Below are 25,101 nucleotides of genomic sequence, written 5' to 3' on the forward strand. Positions count from 1 at the left end.
GTTTGTTTGTTTGTTTGAACGCGCTAATCTCCGGAACTACTGGTCCGATTTGAATAATTCTTTTTGTGTTGAATAGTGCATTTATCGAGGAAGGCTATAGGCTAAAACATCACGCTATGACCAAGAGGAGCCGAGCAGAGCGGGTGAAACCGCGCGGAAGTAGCTAGTTAATTTGATAAAATTAATAGCAATTCGTTAAATAAAAATTATCCCTGAACGTATGTTAAGTGGTATTGTAAATTAAATCTTTTACTTACTTACTTAATAGCTTGTAAATTGTAGATGTGGTTCTAGGCGACTAAAATGTTAGTAAAAACATTTTAGGTTTGCTTATTATCAAGCAAACCTAAAATGTTTTGTTTATTTTACTTTAACTCCTGATTTGTTTAGGTTTAGGCTATAAGATTGCAAATTTAGATTTTTTATTGAAAGAAGCTAAGCTTCGATATAATTTAGAAAAGAAAGTCAGGCCTACGTGTATACGTGTCATGACTTTATACTACAGATACAGACCGTTTTACTACAGATACAAACTAAATCCATGTGTCAAGGTTGACTGATGAGTTAATTGCACAGATGACACAAATCACAAACGAATGTTCAAGTATAGCAGGTTATTTTAACCAAAACCATTGGACAGTTACACAGACAGCAGTCTATAGGCGAGCCCTTACATACACATACTAACAATGTTCAACGCGCTCACTTCCTCAGAAGATTTTATTTACTTCAGTTTTCGACTCTGCTTGTTCCACCTCCCACTCTTCTTCCACTCTGAGAAGTGCATCCAGAACTTGTCTTTTTATTGAAGATTGAAATTTTCTTGGTAACCGTTTGGTACTTTGGCAGACACTGGCGAAAAACAGATCCAGAGAGTCGTGGTCACTGTTATCCTGATGAGTCGGCTCCCACACCTCCGCCTCGCGCTCGTGCTCCGGCGCCGCCTCCATGTCGTCCGCCTTCAGGGTACTCTTCACTGGCCGCGGGTTGCTGCAACAGAACAACACAGTAAACAATGTGCCGCTGCGACTCGTCATTACAATACAACGTTCTAACGATGCTAGTCCCAAACCTATACAAGCTGCGGACACTCACCGCCTGATGGTCATGTACGGCAGCACGAAGGCCATGCGGCTCTGCAAGCGCCACTTCTTGCATGGCAACCCTGCCTTGGTGGTGGCGCCAGTGTTACTGCGCTTTAGAGCTTGGCGCATAGAGTCACGTAGAATCTTCCACTCGCGCTTCAGCACCTCACCTGTTGCACAGAGCATTGTGTACGTATATGTATACACAATTATAATACACATAAAAACTGTACATTTAATATGTTTACTGCCTTTTTTCAGAGGGGAATCATTAAAAGACTCATTCTGCCCGACTCTTACCGGCTCTGGCTCTGGTCCGGCGGCGAGCTACCCCATACTATCCTTACTCGCCGTCCGCAGCCAAAGTCAAACAATGGACTTAATAAAATAACTGACTTGGTATTACATGGATCTCACAACTTTTTACGGCAGGAAAACTGATACTTGGACTTTTTTTACAGGACGTGGTCTTTAAAAAAGACATTAAGGTTCCTAAAACCATTTTTCGTCAAAATCAAGTTCTAAGTAGCTTCCAAAGAGGAAAAATGAGTGTCCCCCCCCCTCTAACTTTTAAAATAAGAGAGTGAGAAAACTAAAAAAAAATATATGCTGTAGATTTGTTTTGTTTTTTTTTGTTTGTTTTTTTTTAAACGTTGCCCCACACTAGGATTTTCTCCTGTGTCGTGGGTGCGTTTACAAACATACAAGATCACATACACATGACACCCAGACCCGAAACAACAATTTGTGGATCACACAAAGAGTTGCTCCGTGCGGGAATCGAACCCGCTACCCGTTGCGCGGCAGCCAGTTGCCCAGCCACCGCACCAACCGTGCAGTCAAATTTCAATAGAAACTAACAACGAAAATTGGTTTGAACGAGATAATTACCATTTTTAGTTTTTAAGAAATAAAACATTTTCAAAAACCGCAAATATAACTTTGTCGTTCATACAAACACTATGTAAAACCAAGTTATTTTGTAACTTTTATAATATGTCATCTACTTGCTGTTACGGAACCCTTCATGAGCGAGTCCGACTCGCACTTGGCCGGTTTTTTTTTAGTTAGTTATTTCTCAAAATAAAACATCCACGCGAAGACCGGCTAGTTTTACAATAAAACGTTCGATACTTATATTTATTTTACTTTTATTTAACCTATGTTTCATTTCTTGCTTGAATTTTAACCCGCACACTGGGGATCGTGTTGGACACAGGGCTGTGCAAAACGATCCTTTATACGTAGACCTTTACGAAAATATTAATAACAATTATTCCTTATAGCTTAAGCGACTTGACGCATTCAATTTGTAGTTTAATAATAGCTACCTATTTAATGTTTTAAGTTTATCTTAAAGTTGTAAACACTAGTTTTAGTTTTAAACTTAAACTAGTGTTTACAACTTTACTAACACTTTACTAAAACATTTTCAAATCATTTTGTACCACCTTCCCCTAATAGTACACTCATGTGCAATCTAGAGATGCATGGCATCAGTGCACTTGTAACGGGCGTCAACAATCCTTTACTCACAGTTGTATTCTGTCACTAGATGGCTCTGTGGTCGACCGTCGGTGCCCACTACACGACGACATACAGTCACGACAGTGTACAAACCCACAGTATTACAATATCGTCCTATTCTTGAGACTATACAAGCATCACTGAACTCACCGCAAAAGATATAACATTTGGTTATATAGAAAGTGTTGGGCCGGGTACGTACTGTTGGCTCCCAGCCGCTCGGAGATGTCGAGCCAGCAGCGGTCGCGCACGGCGATGTCGCGGTGGTTCTCGTGCTGCGTGTCGTACAGCACCGGGTACTTCTTCACCTCGTCGATCAGCCGCTCTCGGTAGTGGCGCGAGTTCATCGTTTAAATGACGCTTTGTTTCCCCGCCGATAAACGCGGCCACCCGAAGCGACGCCAAAGCTATACTGCGAGAGAGAAAGCGATATGCGATGTTGCCGCTCCGCTTAGGTTAAACAGTCGTATCGCTGATCGCGCGCGGTGTACGGCCGACTCGACACACGGGCCGCTCCCGGCGGCGGCCCCCGGCTCGCGCTCAACTTATTTTATACAACCCTGAGCAACTAAGAGTAATTTCTTACCTCAACAACAACTTTCATAAAATGTTGAAATGTAAAAATACTACTTACTGAATTGAAAACAATAGTATCAATGAACTTAACTAAATATTGTAATTTGGCAGGTAGATGTTATGATGTAGGTACTCTAAGAACGGATTTCGATCAATTCTACCCCCAAGGGGATAAAATATGGGATGAAAGTTTGTAACTTTGTGAACTAGAAACCTATCGGGCTGCATGGTCTGCGTGCATGAAGCTACTATGACGTAGGCGTAATAATAACAGGTACCTACTTCATTAGTTTAGTACTCCAAAACTGATAGACTTTTTTATTAAGACTCTATAACACACGGAGAAAAATATTTAGAATATTTCCATTTTTGGGAAATATATAGCTAAGTACGCTATAACTTCCCTCTCGAGCGTTGTTTTTACTCTTTCGCCAGAAATACAAATGTCAAAACATAATTGAATCCAAGCCTGCTGGTACCCGTGCTCACTGCAAGCACGGAAGCTGTAATTGAGCACTAACGAGATAGTGTTATTTATTAATTCATTGTTTTACCAACTTTCCCTCCTCAAATACTATTTTGTTAAACGCTACCCAATACTATTATTGAGTATCTCGTTAAACTGTTGGGCCTGTAGCACAGCCTGTAGGCCCAACTATGTATAGTTGAAGCTTTGTAGGCTGATGTATTCTGGTAACCGCTATTCGAATTTCGAATAAAAATTAATAAATTGATATACATACAATTGTATAAATAGATAAATAGTTAGTTAATATATTGAAATTTTTCTGTTTGAAATAAATAATATATCCCATTAAAAAAAATACAGATAAATTAAAGGGGAACTCCATACGTGGAACTGTTTAATTTTTTTGTCGTTCATACAAACACTATGTAAAACCAAGTTATTACATACTCGTCCGCATCGCTGTATAAAAGTTATGACTTTAGTACTTCGACGCTATATTTAATTTTTTCTTTATTTTAGTTTTTATTCCTTTTTCTTTAGTTATTTTTAAGTTGTATATATAAAATAAATGTAATTGTACTTTTATATTATGTCATCTACTTGCTGCTACGGAACCCTTCATGGGCGAGTCTGAATCGCACTTGGCTGGTTTTTATCTTGTGTTTAATTCTCGGATTCGTAATTTTCTTACGGGCGATCAATTGCTTCTCCCGCCTTGGTAACGCGGAAGGGAGTGTCAAAATCGGCGGCGAACTACCCTTGCTCGCTTTGTGCACTAGAGGCTGCATCAGAACCGGGCGCGAGAGGTTACAGTCGCCGATCACATCCATGAGGACACGGCGGTGCTCTGCCCATGCAGGGCACACTGCCACCGTATGCTCCACCGTGTCGGACGGTTCTCGTACTGACGACCTCCGGACGAAACTAATTACAAGTGACGTGTTGTTGCCAGGGCAGTACACCACGTTCCTTTTTCACAATTTGTAATCTTTAAGAGATTCGGTTTACAAGAACAGTGGTTGAGTGGTGTCAATTCTCAATTTCAGCTACTCCCAGGCAGTTTGGTATGATCATATATCATGCGGTTGCTGTTCTGGTGAATATTCCAAAAGACCTACAAAGAGTATGATTTATGACGTCATCCGTTGATTATTCCAAGGCAAAATTGGTGCCTGCCCAAGAAACGTTATATACAATTGTATTGTACAAGTAAATAGTTGCTCCGATGGGGAATCCGTTACACATTGTACGTGTTACGTATGCAGTCGGCAGCATCACAGTTTTGGTATTTAGTAAATATTTATGTAGTAAATAAATAAACTGATTGATTGTCCCGACGTGTTGTGTTATCAGAGGAGACAGTGTCGCGTGAGTACTCCCTATATCTAGGTATATGTGTAGCATGTTCTATATCAAGACTGTATGATATAATTATCGTTACTTCCAAAATTACTCCAAGGTCACTAATTGACCTCAAACGTCACGCACAAAGGTCAAGCTCGCTTGTCGAGGTCACTGACCTCGAAGGTGTGCCCTAATGTTTCCCACTCTAATCTCCCGCATCCACCGGCTCCCGAGCGCTACATCAGACATACTTTTTGTTCATCCAAGTCTATTCCATATTGCCTATGTATTGATTATCTGGTGTCTGGGGTCTGGGGTCATCAGCTGCTAACCCGCTGCCGGGGCAATTGGTACACTATATCATAGCAGTCGGTACTATTACATACTGAACGCAATATGTTATGTAGCTATTGGTCGTTTTATTGCATTGATGAGTCTGCGTTTGGCCTCCACTCCACTTTCTGCCAGCACGTAGTGTGGTGTTTATAAACCATCGCCGCAATGCGTGGCACGACGCGACGCGATGCCACTCGGAGGCTACAACTAATATACAGCTTGTGGCATAAATCTATACTCAATCTCTATACCTTTTCTTTAATGTACCTAGGAAGCTGAGTTTGTTTGAACGCGATAATCTCCGGAGCCACGGGTTGGAATTGAATAAATGTATTATTGTGTTCAATAGTCCAGGCACCACGGAAGGCTATATCCTCCCGTGGTGGTTGTATATTAGTTGTAGACTTGTAGCCCCCGAGTGGCAGCGCGTCGCGTCGTGCTGACTCGTGCTGCGCATTGCGGTGGAGGGTAGATGTAACTCATTATGTTTAACTGAATGTCCTGTGATGTCACATCGCCGTCGTGGCTCAATAGTCAGCCCTGCCGATACCAACTTACTCTCTGAGGAAAACATTTCCTTATTTAACCGCCAACATCCTTCTGCGAATTACTATCCGTACATATTTCCTATATCCCACGTTGTAAGGCTCAAACTCGCTTGGCACAAAGTTTCCAACTAGTGAAAATATGAAGAGATCCTTACATAGGCAATCTCACGCTCAATGTCGTTTTATCGTTATAATGGAGATTGAGTGTAAGCGAGACGGCGACATGCGTGAGACAGAGACGGCGAATCTTGATGAAATTCATGAAGTCAGTGAAGATACAAGAATATTTTGTTCATTTCAGTGAATTTGTCGGTCCCACCCACCCTCGGCTTACATCGAACATTAGCTCAGCCTGTAGGTGTGCAGATGGGTGCTACTGTCCTGCGCGATACTCTATGATATGGGTAAATATGGGATCATATTTCAATTTACTAAGACAACACATATTTGGTTGAATTGTTGTTTAACAATTTCATTAACAATGTTCATGGATTTGATGTACAGTAGTGAATATTTACAAAACAGCTTTAAAAGGAAGCTTAATTCATCCTCGCGCCTCCGAAATGACTCGGGGCCTAAGCTCCGGCTGTACTAATACTGTATAGTACTATGTACAGTACTAATACTGTACAGTACTGATACTGTACAGTACTGATACTAGTACGGTCAACGGAACTTGGCGAGTCTGAATATAGTCTTTGCGAACTGTAACACAGGTACATTAGTGAAGAAAACTATTACGGCATTTTTTTTATAAATCTAATGTACTAATAAAATTTCCCTAATACAGTGACGAAATATAAACCCATCAAAAACATCCTGTAAAAAACCCAAGTCTCGCAGCTCAGTCTTTATACCGTCAAAAGTTGTGAGATCCATGTAATACCAAGTCGGTTAATCTATTTAGTGTCTACTTGAAGGACCTTCTGTCTGAAGTTATTACATAAGTTATTATCATGCCAATATTAAAAATATTTAACGTTTTAAATCAAATAGATCGACGTGGACATCGCTTGATTTGATTATTAGTATGTATCACACTACACAGCACGACGGGCCAGCGACCAACAGGAACGAGAGTTTCAATCGCGTGAGGCGCGAGAGACTAAAGAATCTAATATAATATTGTAATATTCATTTTGTTTTCATGCGATGTCCAAGTCGATCTATTTGTTTAAAACGTTAAATATTTTTAATATTGGCATGATAATAACTTAAGACAGAAGGTCCTTCAAGTAGACACTAAATAGATTAACCGACTTGGTATTACATGGATCTCACAACTTGTGACGGTAGAAAGACTGAGCTGCGAGACTTGGGTTTTTTACAGGATGTTTTTGATGGGATCTCACTTCTTTTTGTAGAGCCTTTCTTTTTGATACCATCTACTTCTAACGAATTTTGTTAAAGGTCTTATGATATTTTCTTATTTTTATATGTAGTCTTCCTCTTTTTCTTTTCCGGTACTACTTCTTGAGCTTCAGCCACAGTTTTTCTCAAAGCCCACTCCCTGTCTCTATAGGCTTTTCTCGGAGGCTTTGATGTCTCAATTTTTGACAAGTCTGGACGGTAAATACTTCTTAATCTGTTGTATTCACAAATTGATATAAATATATGGGATTACAAAGTTATTTATGCAGTTGGTGTATTTGGAAAACTGGACCGAAATTACAAAATATTTAAGTTTTCCCATGATTAAGACACTAAACTCTATATGTATTCCAAATATGAAGCTTCTAAGTCTGCTAGAAGTGCCTTGGACTTTTGATGATCGGTGAGTCAGTGAGTGACAAAATTTAGAAACTTTAACAAGTTGTCATTCTTAAACTACTGGTTCAAATTGACTGAAATTTTAAATATTCCGTGTTTATACAATGCCGGATTAGTTACTGAAGATTCAGGTTTCTTGCTTTATCCACAACCGAATTATAGGGGGTCGAAAAAGGCCCGAATTGCTTCGAGAAAAGGATGGTACGGCCGTGCCGCTTTTTTTTGCTCGACTTGGCGGGGGCACTGCCGTGCCCCCAGATAAAACAAAACAACAAAATAATACAAACTTAAACACTAAACAAAAGCTTAACAATGAAAATTAACAACCGTAATAACGAAATACGAAACGTTTTGCATTCGACTGCACTCAAGACGGAGATAGCGACACGGACACGGCACCGATGCTAATGTGTGACAGAGACATATTACCGAGTACCGACTATTGCCGAATAAGCACGAAGCTTGACGAAGTAACCAAAATGGAATGTTCATGAGGGTGTTGTTTAATCGATTTTCTTAAAATCAATTGAAATCATATCACACAAATATATATTTATTGTAGGTATTTAGATATGATCAATCTCTAGCTTAGATTTGGTTCTTATTGTGCAACCTTTCTTTAAAAGACTTAGCCGCTACTTCGCCTGATGGAAAGTGATGATGCGGCCTACGGTGGAGCACGTTTGCCCATAAGCAACCTATTCACTCGGGCTTTGAAGCCACCCAGGTTATACCCATCAGGAAACACAGACTCCGGCAAGGAGTTCCACTCCCTAGCAGTTCGCACAAGGAAGCTTGAAACGAAGCGCTTCGTGCGAGTGGGTGGGATATCCACCATGAAACGGTGACGCCTCGCCGATTGTCTTGTGGTTCGATGATGGAAAGGACTAGGGAGAATAAAGTTGTGCGATTTCCCCGCACACTCTCCGAAATATATCCGGTAAAAAACGGAAAGGCTTGCAACCTTGCGCCTGTGTTCAAGGCTTTGAAGCCGGGCCTCAACAAGCGCATCATCATTGATGAGCTTCTTAGGACGCCTTTCGATGTGTTTTAGGGCATCGAGCTGGTATTTGGCCGAGCCGTCCCAAAGGTGACAATAGTACTCCATACATGACCGAACCTGCGCTTGGTACAGGCGCCTTCTGCACGAAGTTCAGACTAGCCAAGTTTGTTTATTGTAACTAAGAGAACTAGAAAACATGAGCGCGCCTGCACTAACTTGCTAACCCATAGCGTGATGTTGAGTAGGAACGGGGTGGTTTTTAGTCAGTAAGAGTCTGACACTCCCTCTCGCCGGGAGAAGTCATTGGAAGACTTTAAGCCATTAATAAACGCACCCAAAAAAAAATAGCGTGATGTTTTATAACCAATAGCCTTCCTCGATAAATGAACTATCCAACTAAATTTCATTTTTCAAATTACACCATTAGATAGTTCCGGAGATTAACGCGTTCAACTTCAAACAAACAAACTCTTCAGCTGCAATTATATATAATATATTAGTACCTATAGATTTTCCTTAACCACTAATTTCGGTGTAGTGTTGAAAATTGCAGATTATAGATGGTATGGTAGATTTTATATGGGCCTTTGTTTTTATAGACATTACATATATGCATGGTAAGTGAAATTCGAGCGTACACCTCACCAAATAGGTACCTGATAAATATACGGTATGGCGCAAAATTCTAATAATTCCGTATAATATTTATACAAAGGGGTAGAATTACGAATTCCCGCACGGAATACGAAGCGCCCGAAACTCGCATACGAAGACTATGAACAACACCCGTCCGTGGCATTCGAAACGTATGTTGATGTTGATAAAACAATAAAGAGCGACCATAAAACGAAGCCTTTTTATGTGCAGTGTGTACAGTACCAGTGGCCCCACCCAGAGCGCCACTGTGCAGTGTGTACAGTACCAGTGGCCCCACCCAGAGCGCCACTGTGCAGTGTGTACAGTACCAGTGGTACCCAGAGCGCCACTGTGCAGTGTGTACAGTACCAGTGGCCCCACCCAGAGCGCCACTGTGCAGTGTGTACAGTACCAGTGGCCCCACCCAGAGCGCCACTGTGCAGTGTGTACAGTACCAGTGGCCCCACCCAGAGCGCCACTGTGCAGTGTGTACAGTACCAGTGGCCGGACCCAGAGCGCCACTGTGCAGTGTGTACAGTACCAGTGGCCCCACCCAGAGCGCCACTGTGCAGTGTGTACAGTACCCCACCCAGAGCGCCACTGTGCAGTGTGTACAGTACCAGTGGCCCCACCCAGAGCGCCACTGTGCAGTGTGTACAGTACCAGTGGCTGGACCCAGAGCGCCACTGTGCAGTGTGTACAGTACCAGTGGCCCCACCCAGAGCGCCACTGTGCAGTGTGTACAGTACCAGTGGCCCCACCCAGAGCGCCACTGTGCAGTGTGTACAGTACCAGTGGCCCCACCCAGAGCGCCACTGTGCAGTGTGTACAGTACCAGTGGCCGGACCCAGAGCGCCACTGTGCAGTGTGTACAGTACCAGTGGCCGGACCCAGAGCGCCACTGTGCAGTGTGTACAGTACCAGTGGCCCCACCCAGAGCGCCACTGTGCAGTGTGTACAGTACCAGTGGTACCCAGAGCGCCACTGTGCAGTGTGTACAGTACCAGTGGTTCCCAGAGCGCCACTGTGCAGTGTGTACAGTACCAGTGGCCCCACCCAGAGCGCCACTGTAACTTATAAATGCAACAGTTTGTTTGTTACTCAATTACATCAAAACGACAGAACGAGCCAACGAAATGAAATTTGGAACAAGAGTATTTGTGTTAACATAGGCTACTTTTTATCCCTAGGGGACGCAGTCGAAGCCGCTGGCAGAAGGTACTACGGTAGTATGTTCATATAGTTTGTTACGTGCGGTGGCATAACAAGTGTGGCTAGCTGCGTTAACGTGAAGAAGTAAACAAATAAATAATTACAAGTACTTACATTATATTAGAGCGGGCCCTCACGCCGCGACGCGCGGGACCCTGAACCTGAATGTATCGACCGCGCGACGCATTCAATGGCTGCTGCGGAGTGTGGGCGGATGGAAACCTCCACTATCGAGCCTCCGACAATTAGTGATATAAAAACATGACGTGACGACCCAAACAAAATGCCACGAGTGGTTGCAAGTGCGACTCTCGGGCAAGGAGTCTCGGGTTCGATTCCCGGATCGGGCGAATTATTACTGGGCTTTTTTCGGTTTTTCGAAAATTTCACAGTGGTAGCACGGAGTCTGGAAATGTGCCGGGTATATTGCAATAGGCTCACCACCTTACATGGGACTTACAACATAAATTGTGAAAAGTGGGTGTACACAGTGGCATTACGTGCCATAATGTGCACCTCTGCCTACCCCTTCGGGGATTAAAGGCGTGACGATATGTATGTATGTATGTATGTATGTATGTAAAAAACTGGAAAGAACTACACAACAAAGTTCGGTGTGGCCACCTCAGGGCCCGCGACAGGTCGCCGTAACGAGGACTATGTCTGTGGAGCGACGACTGCATTGACGACAGTGCATTGCCGACTTACTGTCGTCAATGGACGAAGCCGAGCACTGCTCGAGGGTTTGCCAGCGTGGATGTCACGCGACTGTTGCCGACCATGTGTTTCGGATTCGATTCTTTATGTGAAAACTAGTGACAAATCTCAACGGTCAAAGGCCCAGAAGCATCAGATAAACCCAGACCTTTAAAAACTACGCAACGAATTTTGATGCGGTTTTGCAATCGAAGCCACAGGCAACAGCTAGTATGTTACACCTATATTGCGGGTTTAATCAAGACATTAAACCCTCGATTGATAAACGCTTCCCAATCTACTTATGGCAAGTCTGCCAACTACAACCAGCTCTACATACAAACAATGATGCCTCGCCCGAGACACGAACCCCCGTCCTTCACCAATTTGTTCAATGTAACCTGTGGGGGTACTTGGTGTTAACAAAGGAGCAACGTTTCTTTGGCTATCGGAACATTTGGATGATTGATTTTATGGAGTGCAGTGGTAGTGGTAGCTGGCTCGCACAGTAGTCGCACTGTATCTGCATGGTAAACAGCTTTTCGTAACTCTGTGCATCCTCTACTCATGTATGTGTGTATGTGTTGTATGTGTCACCGGAAAATAACAAGATCCGTAAGTTTATCAATTTACTAGGAAGTTTATAAACTTTCGTAGGATTCTAAATGGGAGATAAATTGTAATATTTTACGTCCACATTTTCGTAAATTGATAAACTTACTGAATTCACTCGTAAAATAATAAGTAAGCAGTAAACAAACGCTACGCGCGATCTGATTGGTTGTTCAAAGTAGTGTTCATTTGTGTGTTTTATAAGAGTATTCCTGTATTTTAACTAGTAACTGTTAAATAGCTTATTGAAACTGATAAATAATAGAAAACTTAACTCACTACATACGTGCCAGAGAGGAACCAGGCATTGTTGCTTCCAATTTAGTATACAGGAATATAGAGTACCTAATGTAACACACATATGTATGCTCCGAGCTAAGCTCCAATGTGCGCACGTAATATCTTAAGTAACTCTTTGTCCATCTACAAATACTGTATGATTAATAAATCTTCACAAAAACGACAATTACGCATCGCAATTTAAACCTTATTTAAACGCAGCAAGGATGGCTATCAATTATGTGTCACTTAGGCCAATTAATGAAATAGCACATGTATCGTTTGTATGGCGATAAGTACTAAAGTTTTTCGCGTAAGCTGCGATCAATAACTTGGTGGAAACGAAGTAAATGTTACCTTACACCGTAATAAATAAGGTTGATAGTTGCCCGTACGTGGTACAGTGCTTTCATTCGCTTGTTGCCAAGCGCGTTGCGGGACGAGCAGTAGGGGATCGTCAACCTGTTTTCAGGCCAATCTGGTCTATGTGTTTCACCCTTCGGTGCTAAAGGCTCCGGCTTTACATTTACATCAAATACTGACCAGTGACGCGAGTTATCCAAAGTTACGGTATCTGCCTTACAGGGCAAGTGGATTTTTATTGGGTAAGTAGCTTTTCACGAAATAAATTAATGTATTATTATCTACCTCCGTCGATAACAAAAAACACTATACTGCTATTATTTCGTAACATGTGAGACAGTATCAGAAAATGTAACGCTTTGATAAAATCAGCCACAACAACACGGTCATCAGAAAATATGCATTTTTTTATCAAATCGAAACAATTCGGAACGAAGTCATCAGCAGCTGGACTTATTATTACATCCATATCACATCTATCATCAAAATATTATTAAACCGATCCGAATAGTAATTCTCACATAAATGATAGAAAAACAAAGTAAAAAGGTTGGCAACTCGCGAACACTGCCATAAATGCACTCGCTAGCGCAACGGGGCTATTGCCAGCCGCAGGAGTGTACCGACGTAAGGTCCTCGCAGCGCTGCAGTGGAAACGAGACCTTGTGCCGAGGCCGTAAGGACGACGGATGTGGACGTCTCTTTGTGAAGGTCGATGGCGGTTGCGGCCTTTCATTGCTGCGCGAGGATTTAACCGCATGCGCGGCTGTGTGAGTGTATGTCCGTGTCGATGAGCTGCGGCTGCGAGTGTGTGCGTGAGTACACTGCTTCGGTCACGTAGGCTCGTTTAGCGAGCGGCTACTGAGGAGTTTTTAGGACACTTTACTGTGTAATCTGCTTTTCTTTGTTTGACGAATGTATTTTTGCTTTGCTTTCTAGCATTTGATTATTTAAAGTGATTTTGTGTAATCGTAGGCTTTAGTAAACGTATTTTAAAGTGATTAGAGATAGCAAAAGCCTGGTTAATTGTAAAAAAATATTTCCACTGTATATTAATTTAAATGTCAAGTGATTTGAAAACGATGCTGTATTGCACTATGAAAGTCTAGTATTTTGATAAACAGTTATAATAAGTAGGGCTTACTTTCTCCCAACGATGTCCGCTTCGCTCCTATGTAAATGCACATAGCAACAGTTCGCGTCAGCTGTGCCGGAGTTTGCCGAGCGCTGGCGATGACAGCCGAGCGCGCACGATTGATTGGCCGATACCCCGTGAAAGTAGTGTTTACTTACTTGAACCTACTAAAGGACTAAATAAAACCGATGATTTATGAACTTTTCATAAGTAGCTATCACACAATACAAAACACCTCCGAACTGTTACCAACATGTACCGGGTAGTTAAGTAGCACAGAATAAGTAGTAGTGATGGAACGAATGTCATATTTTAGACATTCGCGAATGCGAAGGCGATTGCGACTAATTATCTGCCAACGATATTCGCGAATACTGACTTAGGATTGTGGACCACTTTGTCTACGGCTTTATTTTGACACACGAGTTCCTGGACACACGAGTCGCAGAACACACATTTGTAAATGTCGGCATCTACTGATCAGTCAGGACAAAGTGAATTAATATCAAAACAGTAGTCAATTATCTGCTATGATATAAAAACTCTGAGTTCACCATTAGGAACATAGTGTCAAATGGCGCACTAGTCCAAAGTAATTTAATTTGAAACAAATTACATATTAAGGATATTAAGTTTTCCGGATTTTTCTAAAAGACTTTCAAGGTAAGTATTTGAATGTTTCTGAAAATGCATCAAATCCAAAAGAAATCCAAGAAAACTTTTGAACTTTGAACCAATATTAGAAGTGTTCCTTTTGATATTTCACTAATGGGGAACTCGAGGAGTCCGCCATTTGTTCCGACTTCCGAGATTAGTAAAGTAGGTATATCATGTTTATACTTTAGTTCCAAGTTTATTTTAACTTCAAATACCGATAAAGTATAAGAAAATAAAATGTTTTGTAAGATTTTCTGTTCGTTTCTTACATTTTCTTAATTTGGTAAGTTGTATGTAATGAAAAGTTGTATGTGATTATTCAATTTACCAAATGATCAGCAAAAATTGAAAGCAGTTTGATCAGAAAATATGGTTTATTAATTAATAAATAATAAAAGAAATGAACACCGATACGGTACTTGTGGAAATAATTTAGGTGTCGCGATGGATTTGAACGTCCACCGTAAGTGAATAATGCAGCGAGCAGTAGCCGGCTGCTGTGTATGTACATACTGTGGCAGCGCATACATGGAGCCATGGTGGCATGGTGGCATGGTGACATGGCGGCTCTACGAACTAAACCTGTCTCGGAGAAGGAAACTGGATCAAATGTAGCATTACCCATCAATGCATAAATTACTGAGTCGTGATAATCTGATGTAAAGGCGAGGTACTGAACGATGCGCGGCGGGAGGGGCGGGAGGCCCCGGAGGGTGCATTTGTATGCAAAGTTGATGGAGGCTCAGATTGTAAGTAGAGTCACCCTTTGTTGGGACGTGTCGTGGCGGGCGACTGATTACTTATCTTCATCGCAATCATATCATACCGTCATAACCTTCCTCGATAAATGGACGATCCAGCACAAAAATCAGTAGTTCCGGAGATTAGCGCGTTAAAACACACAAACTCTTCAGCTTTATATATTAAATTAGATTAGATTGGATAGATGATGATGTAAATGGTTATTATTCGTAACAGAATACAAAAAACCAAGCTTAAAAGCACTTGGCTAACATCTAGTAAAATATTAACTTTGAGATCGACACCTTAGAGTAGCTACTTAGTAAGTTACATAGGAAAGCTGGTAACGAAGTGGAGTACCTGTTTTACTATACATAAGGTGGGTGTAGGTATACCAGGTATAAACAACGTAAAGTAAGTTCCTCGGGGACCGGTTCCGATGCGGAGCGGTGCAGTTTCGTGCGCCGGCGCAGCCCGCGGGACGCGGACGGCCGGACGGCCGCCGACTACTTGCCGATTACTCACTTTAAAAGGTACCACCGTAGTTGTGTTGGATTGCAGTTGGAGCAGTCACAATAATCACCGTGTAGGTACATGAACATAAAGACTCGGTCGATTCGGTAAGAAAACTTATCTACTGATTTAATTGTCACTAGCTTCGCCCGCATTCGCGTCGGATGAAAAGTAGCCTATGTGTTATTCCAGACCATAACCTACCCCTGTTCCAAATTTCATCTCGATCCCTTCAGCCGTTTTAACGTGACTGAGTGACGAACACAAAGTAACAAACTTTCGCATTTATAATATTGGTAAGATTAAATGTTCAATTGTAGTGTAAGTGGACCACTGGACCCAAACCGAAGAAAGTGTTCTAAAGAATATGTTTATGTCAAATCTGAAACAATTCTACCTCACTCCCTACACCATGAAATATAACAGAGTTAAGTTTGATGCATCGTGTCTCGGCGGCCACACAGTGCAGTACACATGTGTGTAACTGTGTATGTGTTGGCATCTCTCGAACCGGTTGCCTCTGCCAAGTGGACCGGGTGCTGCGCCGGCGCACGTATGACCAGTAGCCAGCGCCCGCGCCGCGCGATCCTAGGACAAAGGGAATATTAACAACTGGTTTGTACGCACATCTTAACGAAATATGCGTTCAAGTTAACCTTCCGCAAGAGTCACACTACTCACACTACACACAGCGTCCACTTTTGAAACACAAAAAAGTTTTCACTGTTTTTGAGACTATTTTGTCTCACTTGAGACATGCAGCATTGTTCACTGATCTAGTTACTATTTACGCGCAGTTTTGAGTATAAGGCGAAATTGGTTTAAAGACAAAGTTGATCCCTTCCAATACGAGCCTCAGTCAGGATTCAGACGTTAATGCCAACTCCACTAATATGTACCTGGTGCCTGTGTGTCCACCAGGAGTACATAAACAAGTAGTACCTAACTACGGAGTGTGGACGGAGTCGGATGTATGCACGTTGTATATCATGGTCCGTGGCGCAGCGTTCTCCATGAAGTGGTCTACTTTCCCTGGGCATTACACTGTACACATAGGCGATCCGACTCTACTCACTGTATACAACATTATGATTACATTATGACCCTAAAATTCTTAATACATAATAATTATGCCAGATATTATTACGTTTCAATTAATTCAATTTAGAAAATAGGTACACAAATAACCTTTCATTAAAGTCGGTATATAAGGTGTATGCAATTAGTCTAATACCTTATTAGTTAGGGACGACATCTCCTGCACTTAGCACATAGGTATAGGCACACATCAAGTCAAGCTATGCATTACCAGTATAATCTGACCGTTTCATGTGCGGAAAGGTCAAACAAAGCGAGACCATGATAAACTGGTTGTGTATAGCTTAGCGTGTGTGCACACATGCACAGTATGTACATTGCACGACATCGACTTGTAAGCACATTAAACGAGTCAACGGGACCAATTGAATCCACACACACACATATAAACAGCTAGATAATATCCTACGAATGTGTAGTACATATGTGTGCACTGTGCATGTGGCCAGCGCAGGCCTCGTCTCTACGTGGCTGTACAAATGGTACGGGACCACAAACATGCACGGCTGATGTCTCACTGGCCCCAATAAAGTGTATGGTGTATATTCAACCCACGGGCGTACGGAGCCGGCCAGAGGACTATGTGTAATAACTCTCACATGGTAAGGTAAAGGGTCCCACTATTGTATTTGTTTTATTCTCTCAGAGAATGCTCTATGGCACATATATATATCTACAGATATAATACACTAGTTTCTGCTCGCGGCTTCGCTTGTATTCCCGTAGGATAAAAAGTAGCCTATGTATTATTCCAGAACACAATCTACCTCTGTTCCAAATTTCATCAGTTTTCAATTTCAGCCGTTATGACTCCCAAACTTTCACATTTATAGTACCTATTAATAAGATAATCAGAATGATCGCACTAATATTATAAATGTGAAAGTTTGTTTGTTTCAATGTTTATCCTACCACGCTGGAACTGCTGGTATGAGATGACTCGGGTGACAGGATACTGGATTAGAGAAGCTGGCGATTTAGGTACAGGGAGACATATTATATGAACACTGTTTTAATTTCATTACTAGGACACTCGGAGCGCGATAGCGAACGCACGTCGCGACCACCTCCGGGGCCAGTACCTTCCTTCATCACTGGTGCCTGCTGCTGCGCCGCAATTTCCAAGCTTCCTGCCTTTTGTGCAGTGTGAAGGCATTGTTACCGCTAATTAAACTGACATCGGCAACACAAGGCGAACGAACCGGCCGCGGCCATTCGGTCGGACATTTTCATTGCTCTGTCTGCCAACTGTGTACTGTGTACTGTGTATGTATAGCTGCAACTGTCGCACTCGGACACGTCTAGTTATTACTTAAACAGTACTTCTTAGCATAGACTTGGTTCCGAACACAACTGCTATATTTGGGGAATATAGACACATGTGTGTCTAGCATGACTCTACTGTTTGTGTTTTAACTTGCAGTATGCCATGATGTTCTCGTTGTTCCTACATGTAGAGCTGTTGGTATCAGCTGCCCTAACTCCTAAACAGTACACCCTATGATTTCGTCATCCATCTCCAAAAGCTGTAACAAGCAATAATAGTTCTTAAAGTCAACGGAATAAAGATCACAAAGTAATTGCATATCGCCCTCTTGGGGTGCTTGCCACTCGAGCTATGATTACGTCATAATTTTGCCCCTTTTTTAGGGAACAGAGAAAGATATATGCGCGTGTGTTGTTGTCTCGCTCTAGACGTGGAGAGTTCTTTGTTCAGGTTGTGGAGCGATGGATTACAGCGCGTCACACGTTTGATTTCTTGTATTGTATTGTAGTGATGCAGTGCTGCTACCGGCGAGAGATGTATTGTCAGTAGAGGCACCCTTCGTGATGCGAGTAGTCATTCAGAATATTATTAGTATTACAAGTACTAGTTCTACTGTCAAGGCGTGGCTACTTAACAGCAGACTCATCTCTCAAAAATCTGTGAATGAACATCGATGGTTGGCAGTAACCCCATGGTTAGCGTGGCGTATGAGTTAAACTAACTGCTTGTTAGTACCGCCGCGCGCCGGTGCAGTGCCACTCAGTGGTCGGTGTAAAATAAAATGACGTTAAAGATGAAATCCTTAACGTCAAAGCCTGGGTGCTCCTTTACATTTAGCAGCTTGGTGGAACCGGGCATAAGTCAGGCAGTCCGATTTGATGATTGATCTCGCGGTTTGTATGTGACTGTAAGTTCCGGACGGACGCTGGCCTGACACGCCTAGCTTTTATTGAATCCGGGATATTTCTACAAAACTGTCAAAGAATTATAACATTGCGACAAAGACAGTATCTACAGCTGTGTGTGTGTGTGTGTCCTGGTGGCTACCCAGTACAGGCGGCGTGTAGTCCTGCGCTAGTGCGGTCCAAGGTATATATATGTATCTTGTACATATTCCCAAACTGGTTGTCTAAATAACTAAACAATAGACAAGATCACAACTCAAACAAGAACAATGTCGGAGGTCATAAGTTCGATACCCGAGCGAATCAAAGTGGTTTAGAAACAGTCCCTCTTATCTCGGGTCGATCAGTAATTGTTTCTGTGGTAAGATTTATAGCGTTGTGCTTCGGCCCGGAAGAGAACGGGTATACCCGAGGTGGTCTTTTGGAAAATCAAAGCGATTAGCAGCAGAAGTGTCGACCTTACTGACAAGGAACTGTTCGCTCCAGTAACCCTGTGCAACCAGCCACCCGCTAGTTGGTAGCTGGTCGCAGAGTACCGGGGCAGAGTGCCCTGTGTGATGTTCCTAGACCATTACAGTGCCAAATATATCGGAGTACCACTACTTATAGACAAAGTAACAAACACAATGTTGTGTATCTACGCATCCTGTACAGTACAAGTCACACTAGTGACGCCGTGCGCCACTGAACCCCAGTATCCTCAGCACTCAGTACGGAACCCAGTAGCCACTGAAAAAAAAAGGCCTAAAGGTTCATGTTACACGTGTTATCTTCAGAAATAGAAACGAGTAAACACTTAACCCATTTTTTACCAAGTTGGCTAAACATAAATCTTCACTTTTTTCCTTTTGGACCTCTGAACAATACCTGCACATCAGAGCTCATGCATTTCAAAATATTTATCAAACAAAATTAAACTCTTTTGCTTTAGATTAAATTAGTTTTTAGAATGTAGCGTGCTCCTTGAAATTAACAGTGAATTCGATGCATTGAACTCGTATGATCATATAATTGGACCTTATTAACATGGACACAGGGTCTAAATTGATTTATTTCCAAGTATTTGTAACATTTTAAAGAAATACAGACTGTATGTGGATGGGTATACAGATGATTCTCCCTCGCTTGCAGTGTGGCAGGGCTGGCAGGGCTGGCAGGGTTGGCAGGCTGGTGTCTAGGGTGGCTGGTGTACGCGAAGGTTGATGCGTTCCACTCGCGGCTGACACTGCGACCTCCTTGTACACACGATACACGTGATAGAGAAAGCTTAACCATACACAAACATACACAGGTATCTGCTTCGCATTGTTGCTGAGGGAACGGGATTAAAAAAAACATTTTTTAGATGGGTAGTTATTATACAACATTTTATTTATCATCCGTTAATAAGTAAGGACTTCGTGCCTCTAAATAGTAAGCTTTTATATTTACATTTACTCCGGGCGTTGGGGATCGACTGGTGCGACGATCTCCGGCCACCGTAAGTGCGGGTCTGCGGATGGCGAGCAAGGGTAGCTCGCCGCCCGACCAGGACTCTGGTTCTGTTTATTGGATCATCATGACTTCGCTGATACTTTCAAGCTTTTTTCAGGAAATACTCCTACGGTACTCAGTCAGTAGAGTCAGTAGCCAGTAGTCAGTGGTAAGTACAGTCAGTAGTCACTGTGAAGAGCTGCAACAGTATCGCGTATTCAATTGGAATCAGCACCAGCAGCGGAGGGGAAATGAAAGCCAAATACATGTCGGCGTCCACAGTGGACATATTGTTTGGTTCATTGTTTCTCTAAGTTTACGTCGCGTCTATAAAACGTTACGTCTCGCCCTCCGTGCCTCCGTGATCCTCCCGGAGAGTGCTTCCGAACTGTACTTGTTTGTCTTGTTAAGGACAACTTAACGAAAACTTTGAGCCAATAACATTTGCATAAAAACAGCTTAAAACTGCTCAACAATGGAGTTTGGGAGCCGGATTTGTGTTTGATACGACTGGGGTAGCGGCCAGGGCGCGGCCGTGGGTGCTACATACCCATGTTGTTCAACTGTTCTTAGATCATTATAACCGGTAGCAATAATAAATCGTTGCCAACGGAAGAGTAAATGAAAAATATTATTATCGTATAACAAGTTCGCAGTTCGATTCTTTCCATAGTTTTGGCCGTGCCTGTGTAAGCTGCGCAGTGTTTCTGATGTGACGGTGACAGACAGACACACATTGTGCGCAGTGATTACGTAGCGACCTGCCTACCCCGCCCCGGTAATGTGCCGCTTAGTAGCGAGGGGACTTTGGACGGATTATATTTAATGAGCTCTGCCTTACCCCCGGCCTTACAGTGGCGTGACGTTATTCTAATTCTCGATATCTCTGTGCTACCTCACAGACCCTCCTCTATTAGTAATTCTATGTGATTTTGTTAATTATCTGTTTGTGTAGCACCTAGCTCTAGGTATTGTAATAATAAATAGATGCTTATGTGTATCTAGTATACATACACGTGTGTATGTGGACTTGTATGTTTGTAAACACACCCACGACACAGGAGTAGATCCTAGTGTGGGCCACGATGTTAAAAAAGAAACAAAGATAAGATAACAACAGGATTCCTACACACACATACACAGACATAACACACACGAAGGTGTATCTGAAAGCTATAGGTGTGTCTAGTTACATAGTATGTACATAGTGACAATGTTCATTTCTTTCCTATTTCACTCCCGGCCGACGTTACCGATACATGATAGACATTCTGGGCACTGGTGACATTATTTCGAGAAAAAGTTTGAGAACAAAATACACAAAGAGTAAGACTGTTTACAATGAAATGATTTAAAAATAGCTAGCAGCCAGGCAGCCTATAGGCAGTAGGTATACTTTGAGCGTGGAGTTACCTTGGTGTCTCCTCTGCGAGCGGGGGTGCGGGGGCGAGGGCGCGGGGGCGCGGGGCGCGCGGGGCGCGGGCGCGGGTCGATACGGTGCACGGAGTACGGGCCGAGGCTCGCGCCGGAGCCTCATGGCAACAATGAGCTCGGGAACTAACCACACTCCGGAACACCTACACGCAGTACACGCTCTGTACTTCTCATTGAACATTGCTCCACCTCCAGCCTGCCAGTCTACTCACACGTCCTAAACCCGGCCGCATTGGACTTGTAATGTCGATGGTGGTGTCAAATTGTTGGTTCGCGAAGCCTCCCGTACAAGTATATAACACCGTGGAGGCAACTCGAGGTCTCCACCACCGTCACCTACACCTGACCAATGTCATCCAGTCCTTCGTCACGTCTTCAATTAGAAAACAACTGTACGGAAAGAACTGCTGAGTCCTTGAGACAGAAATATTATTTGTAATGTTGATAAATACACATAAACATGCCTAGTTTAGTTATCACTAGAGGTAAATTGAAAGTGCGCATAGATTACGTGTGTGTGGAAAGTTTCACCCAATTAATATCGAATATTATCGAACTGATAACTAGCGATATGCGATAGCGATATCAGTGGCTGAAATAGACGGCTTATGTAATAACATATAATATTTATATGTGGGTCACTTGTGCTACAATACTTGAGGGATGTTATAAACCACGTATTGGACAAAATACCAACACAAATATATCAATTTCTGTTATTATGTCCGAGTGTCTGTCTGTCCAGGACGGCGTCCTACAAGTTACGTGTAGTTATCATAAAGGCACGTTTGCCAAAACAATAAAATATACAATGCTGAAGGCTGTGGCCGAATATTTTCGCCGACATGGTGTTCTTTATGTCAGTCACCGAAATAAGTGCACGGTATATGTGCAGTTGTTAACAATTACTTTATTTGAACTGACTGAGGAACATCGGATCTCAGAGCAGTTAATTTATAACTATGTATCTGTTGAGGCTACTCGACACGGTATACAATATACATATATAAAAAATACACGTACCTAGGTGGTTCACTGCCTCACAGTCTGCGTTAAGTAAAACCTTCCGCGTCGGTTTCTGAGTTAGTGTCCACGAAGAATAGAGAAGTATAATATTGACTCGGCCTTCGTAAAATGTCAATGTAGCGCTACATTTTAGCGCAAGTGATGAATCGGCAACCTTTCGGCCTCTTTGTGCCACCAGCAGGGGTGCAGTTTGCCAATACACTTCACAAATATATTGTTACACAATACTCGTCCTTCGTGCTTTGTAGTGCCGAGTAATGGCACCCCCCCCCCCGGGCGGGGGTGGCGTTACATCAACAAGGGGATTATGTCACGAGAATTAAATTAGCGCCGCAATCCTTTCCTGACACTCGGAAGACACTCCATTAGGTGTAATGCTCCCATTATAAGTTTCGCGCGGATTTACTAAACATTCCGGAGGAACACAAAGCTAGATGACTGCCTACCTCATTAAATACACAAAAGCCATACATCTTCATAACCCCATCAGCCACATAATTAACCTTAAAATATCGCACGACGTTCCTTTTTCTGTTACGTAAAATTTAGCGGTCCCTTCGACCGGAGAGGTCAGCGGCGGCCTTTGTTACCGCCGGGGGCGATAAATCCGCCTGGTCAATAGTACCGTACCTGCCGCCGACGTTAATGTTGCCAGATAGCTGCTGCGTGCGGCTACAAGCCATATTTCGGGATATCGGGACGTGGGATGCTATTGATTGCCCGGGTTTGATTTCCGGTTCTGTGAAGTACATATTTCTTCGTAATGTTTTCTTTCATGTGGTTTGTTGTTGTTGTTAGGAAACACGACATTCTAGGTCGGTGCTTGTGTAACTTTCAGGATTTTGGATCAAAAGCGTTCGCACAATTTTAATATGATCGTGAACACTCTGTCCTAACTCGTAATGTTTGTGAATGAAAATTAAATATCTACTACTTACATTAGATATGTATCTACTATTTACATGTTCGTTGTTGTAGAATAGGGCCGTGTCCTCACACTAGTAGCCGGTAGATACTATTGTATACTGGTCCACCCACGCCGTGCGCGCGCGCAGCTGCAGGTGCCTCACAGTGCGAGTAGATTGGTATCTTGTACTAGCAAGGGGTGGACACCGTCACACCTCACACCCGTGTCGAACTTACAAATACAGGTTAAATAAAAAATAATATTAATCGGCGATAGTCTGTCGTGAAGCAAATAATTAAACCTCTTTGTTAAAACCTAGCAATATTTACTATCTGTGGACAATAAGTGAGGGTTGAGTAAGTCCATTATACCCTTTGCGCTATAACAAGGTGCGGCTGACAGATGCCAGTATGACGTTGACGTCTCTCTTTAGGGATGGACATTAGAAAAATCTTTTTTTATCGCTATCGATACTCGCAGCATACATTTAATTCTCTTTAATTTTTTTATTAAATGTGTGTGTTATTTAGTTGTGCAGTGTAACTACGTGTATATACTTGTCAAAATAAATATTTTATGACCGAGCCCTGAGGTGTTTCAGAGTTTCAGTTTTACAGAACCGTGAAGAATATAAGTGTATATTAGTTTGTATATGTTACTAAAGCAACCACGATCTTTCAGATTAAGTACCACCACGCATTATCAAAGGCGCCGGAAATTTCTACTATATATTTGTGCTCTGATAAAGTCACTGTGGTTCGGGCAGAGAGAGCCGCGTCTACAGTAGATTTACCCACATAATTAAAGGTTTTTTAAGAGTGATAATTGAACGACGCATAATTCTGTGGCTCTAGTGAAAAGGGATGTAAGTCTAAAAATGCAACTTTACAGGAGACGCAAAAAACGCTCCGCGCGATGTTTCAATATTTGTAGCGGTCAAACTGCTGCCGAATTAAATACATGTGATATGTTTTATAGGTAAACGATGTATGCTCTTTCCTTTTATGTAGTTATTTTTTATGTAAACTTAGTAGTTTCCGAAATAGTGACTTATACCAACCACAAAATGAAAGCCTCAAGGGTATAAAATAAGTTATACCCCTTTACATTTAAATCAAAAGTTCATTTACACAAGTGATAAAGGATACGCATTTGGAATAATTTTTATGATAACTAAGTAATGCAATGGATTAATAAGTGTTTAACTATCAGAAACACGTGTATTCTTAATAAACTTACCATCAACATGATTAAAATTAAAAAAATATGAAAAATTATTATTTGTCCCCTTTTTCACATTGATTATAGACAAGTTAAGGGGGACATAAAGACTTATGTGAATCATTTTGTGTAACTTATATCTATTTTTTAACACAAGTAAAAGTAATAAATTACTTTATAGTGTTTTTATTATGAAAATAATTTATAAAATCAATTAAAAAATAAAAAGTGTCATTCACAATTAAAAGTGACACAAATTGGAGAATAG

General features: G+C 42.1%; 1 protein-coding gene and 1 long non-coding RNA gene across 3 annotated transcripts; both read right to left on the bottom strand.

Annotated features, from left to right (window-relative positions):
• Positions 1-405: 405 nt before the first annotated feature.
• On the bottom strand, positions 406-15,497 carry LOC118271863 (uncharacterized). Of its 2 annotated transcripts, none has more exons than XM_035588113.2 (4): positions 15,350-15,497; positions 2,815-3,024; positions 1,096-1,255; positions 406-990 (listed from the first exon to the last, which is right to left on the bottom strand). In XM_035588113.2, exons 2-4 carry the CDS (start codon positions 2,957-2,959, stop codon positions 711-713), a joined length of 585 nt encoding a protein of 194 aa, XP_035444006.2. In that variant the 5' UTR covers positions 2,960-3,024; positions 15,350-15,497; the 3' UTR covers positions 406-710. The 2 variants fall into 2 exon arrangements, with proteins under 2 accessions (XP_035444006.2, XP_035444005.2); XM_035588112.2 differs by lacking the exon at positions 15,350-15,497 and adding an exon at positions 13,601-13,822.
• Positions 15,498-19,805: 4,308 nt separating this feature from the next.
• LOC118272113 (uncharacterized) lies at positions 19,806-22,311 on the bottom strand. The gene is made up of 2 exons (XR_007705338.1): positions 21,659-22,311; positions 19,806-20,007 (listed from the first exon to the last, which is right to left on the bottom strand). It is a non-coding gene; the product is annotated as an uncharacterized LOC118272113 (long non-coding RNA).
• Positions 22,312-25,101: the final 2,790 nt, after the last annotated feature.

The sequence above is a fragment of the Spodoptera frugiperda genome, chromosome 5 (assembly GCF_023101765.2).
Source record: "Spodoptera frugiperda isolate SF20-4 chromosome 5, AGI-APGP_CSIRO_Sfru_2.0, whole genome shotgun sequence".
Taxonomy (NCBI): Eukaryota; Metazoa; Arthropoda; class Insecta; order Lepidoptera; family Noctuidae; genus Spodoptera; species Spodoptera frugiperda.

What these genes read in the sequence shown, in the direction of transcription:
- LOC118271863 (XM_035588113.2), bottom strand. Translation starts at nt 2,959, where the DNA reads ATGAACTCGCGCCACTACCGAGAGCGGCTGATCGACGAGGTGAAGAAG. An exon ending in CGAGCGGCTGGGAGCCAACA is followed by an intron (nt 1,256 to 2,814) that starts GTACGTACCCGG and finishes TCTGTGCAACAG; the next exon opens with GTGAGGTGCTGAAGCGCGAG. An exon ending in CCGTACATGACCATCAGGCG is followed by an intron (nt 991 to 1,095) that starts GTGAGTGTCCGC and finishes GTTCTGTTGCAG; the next exon opens with CAACCCGCGGCCAGTGAAGA.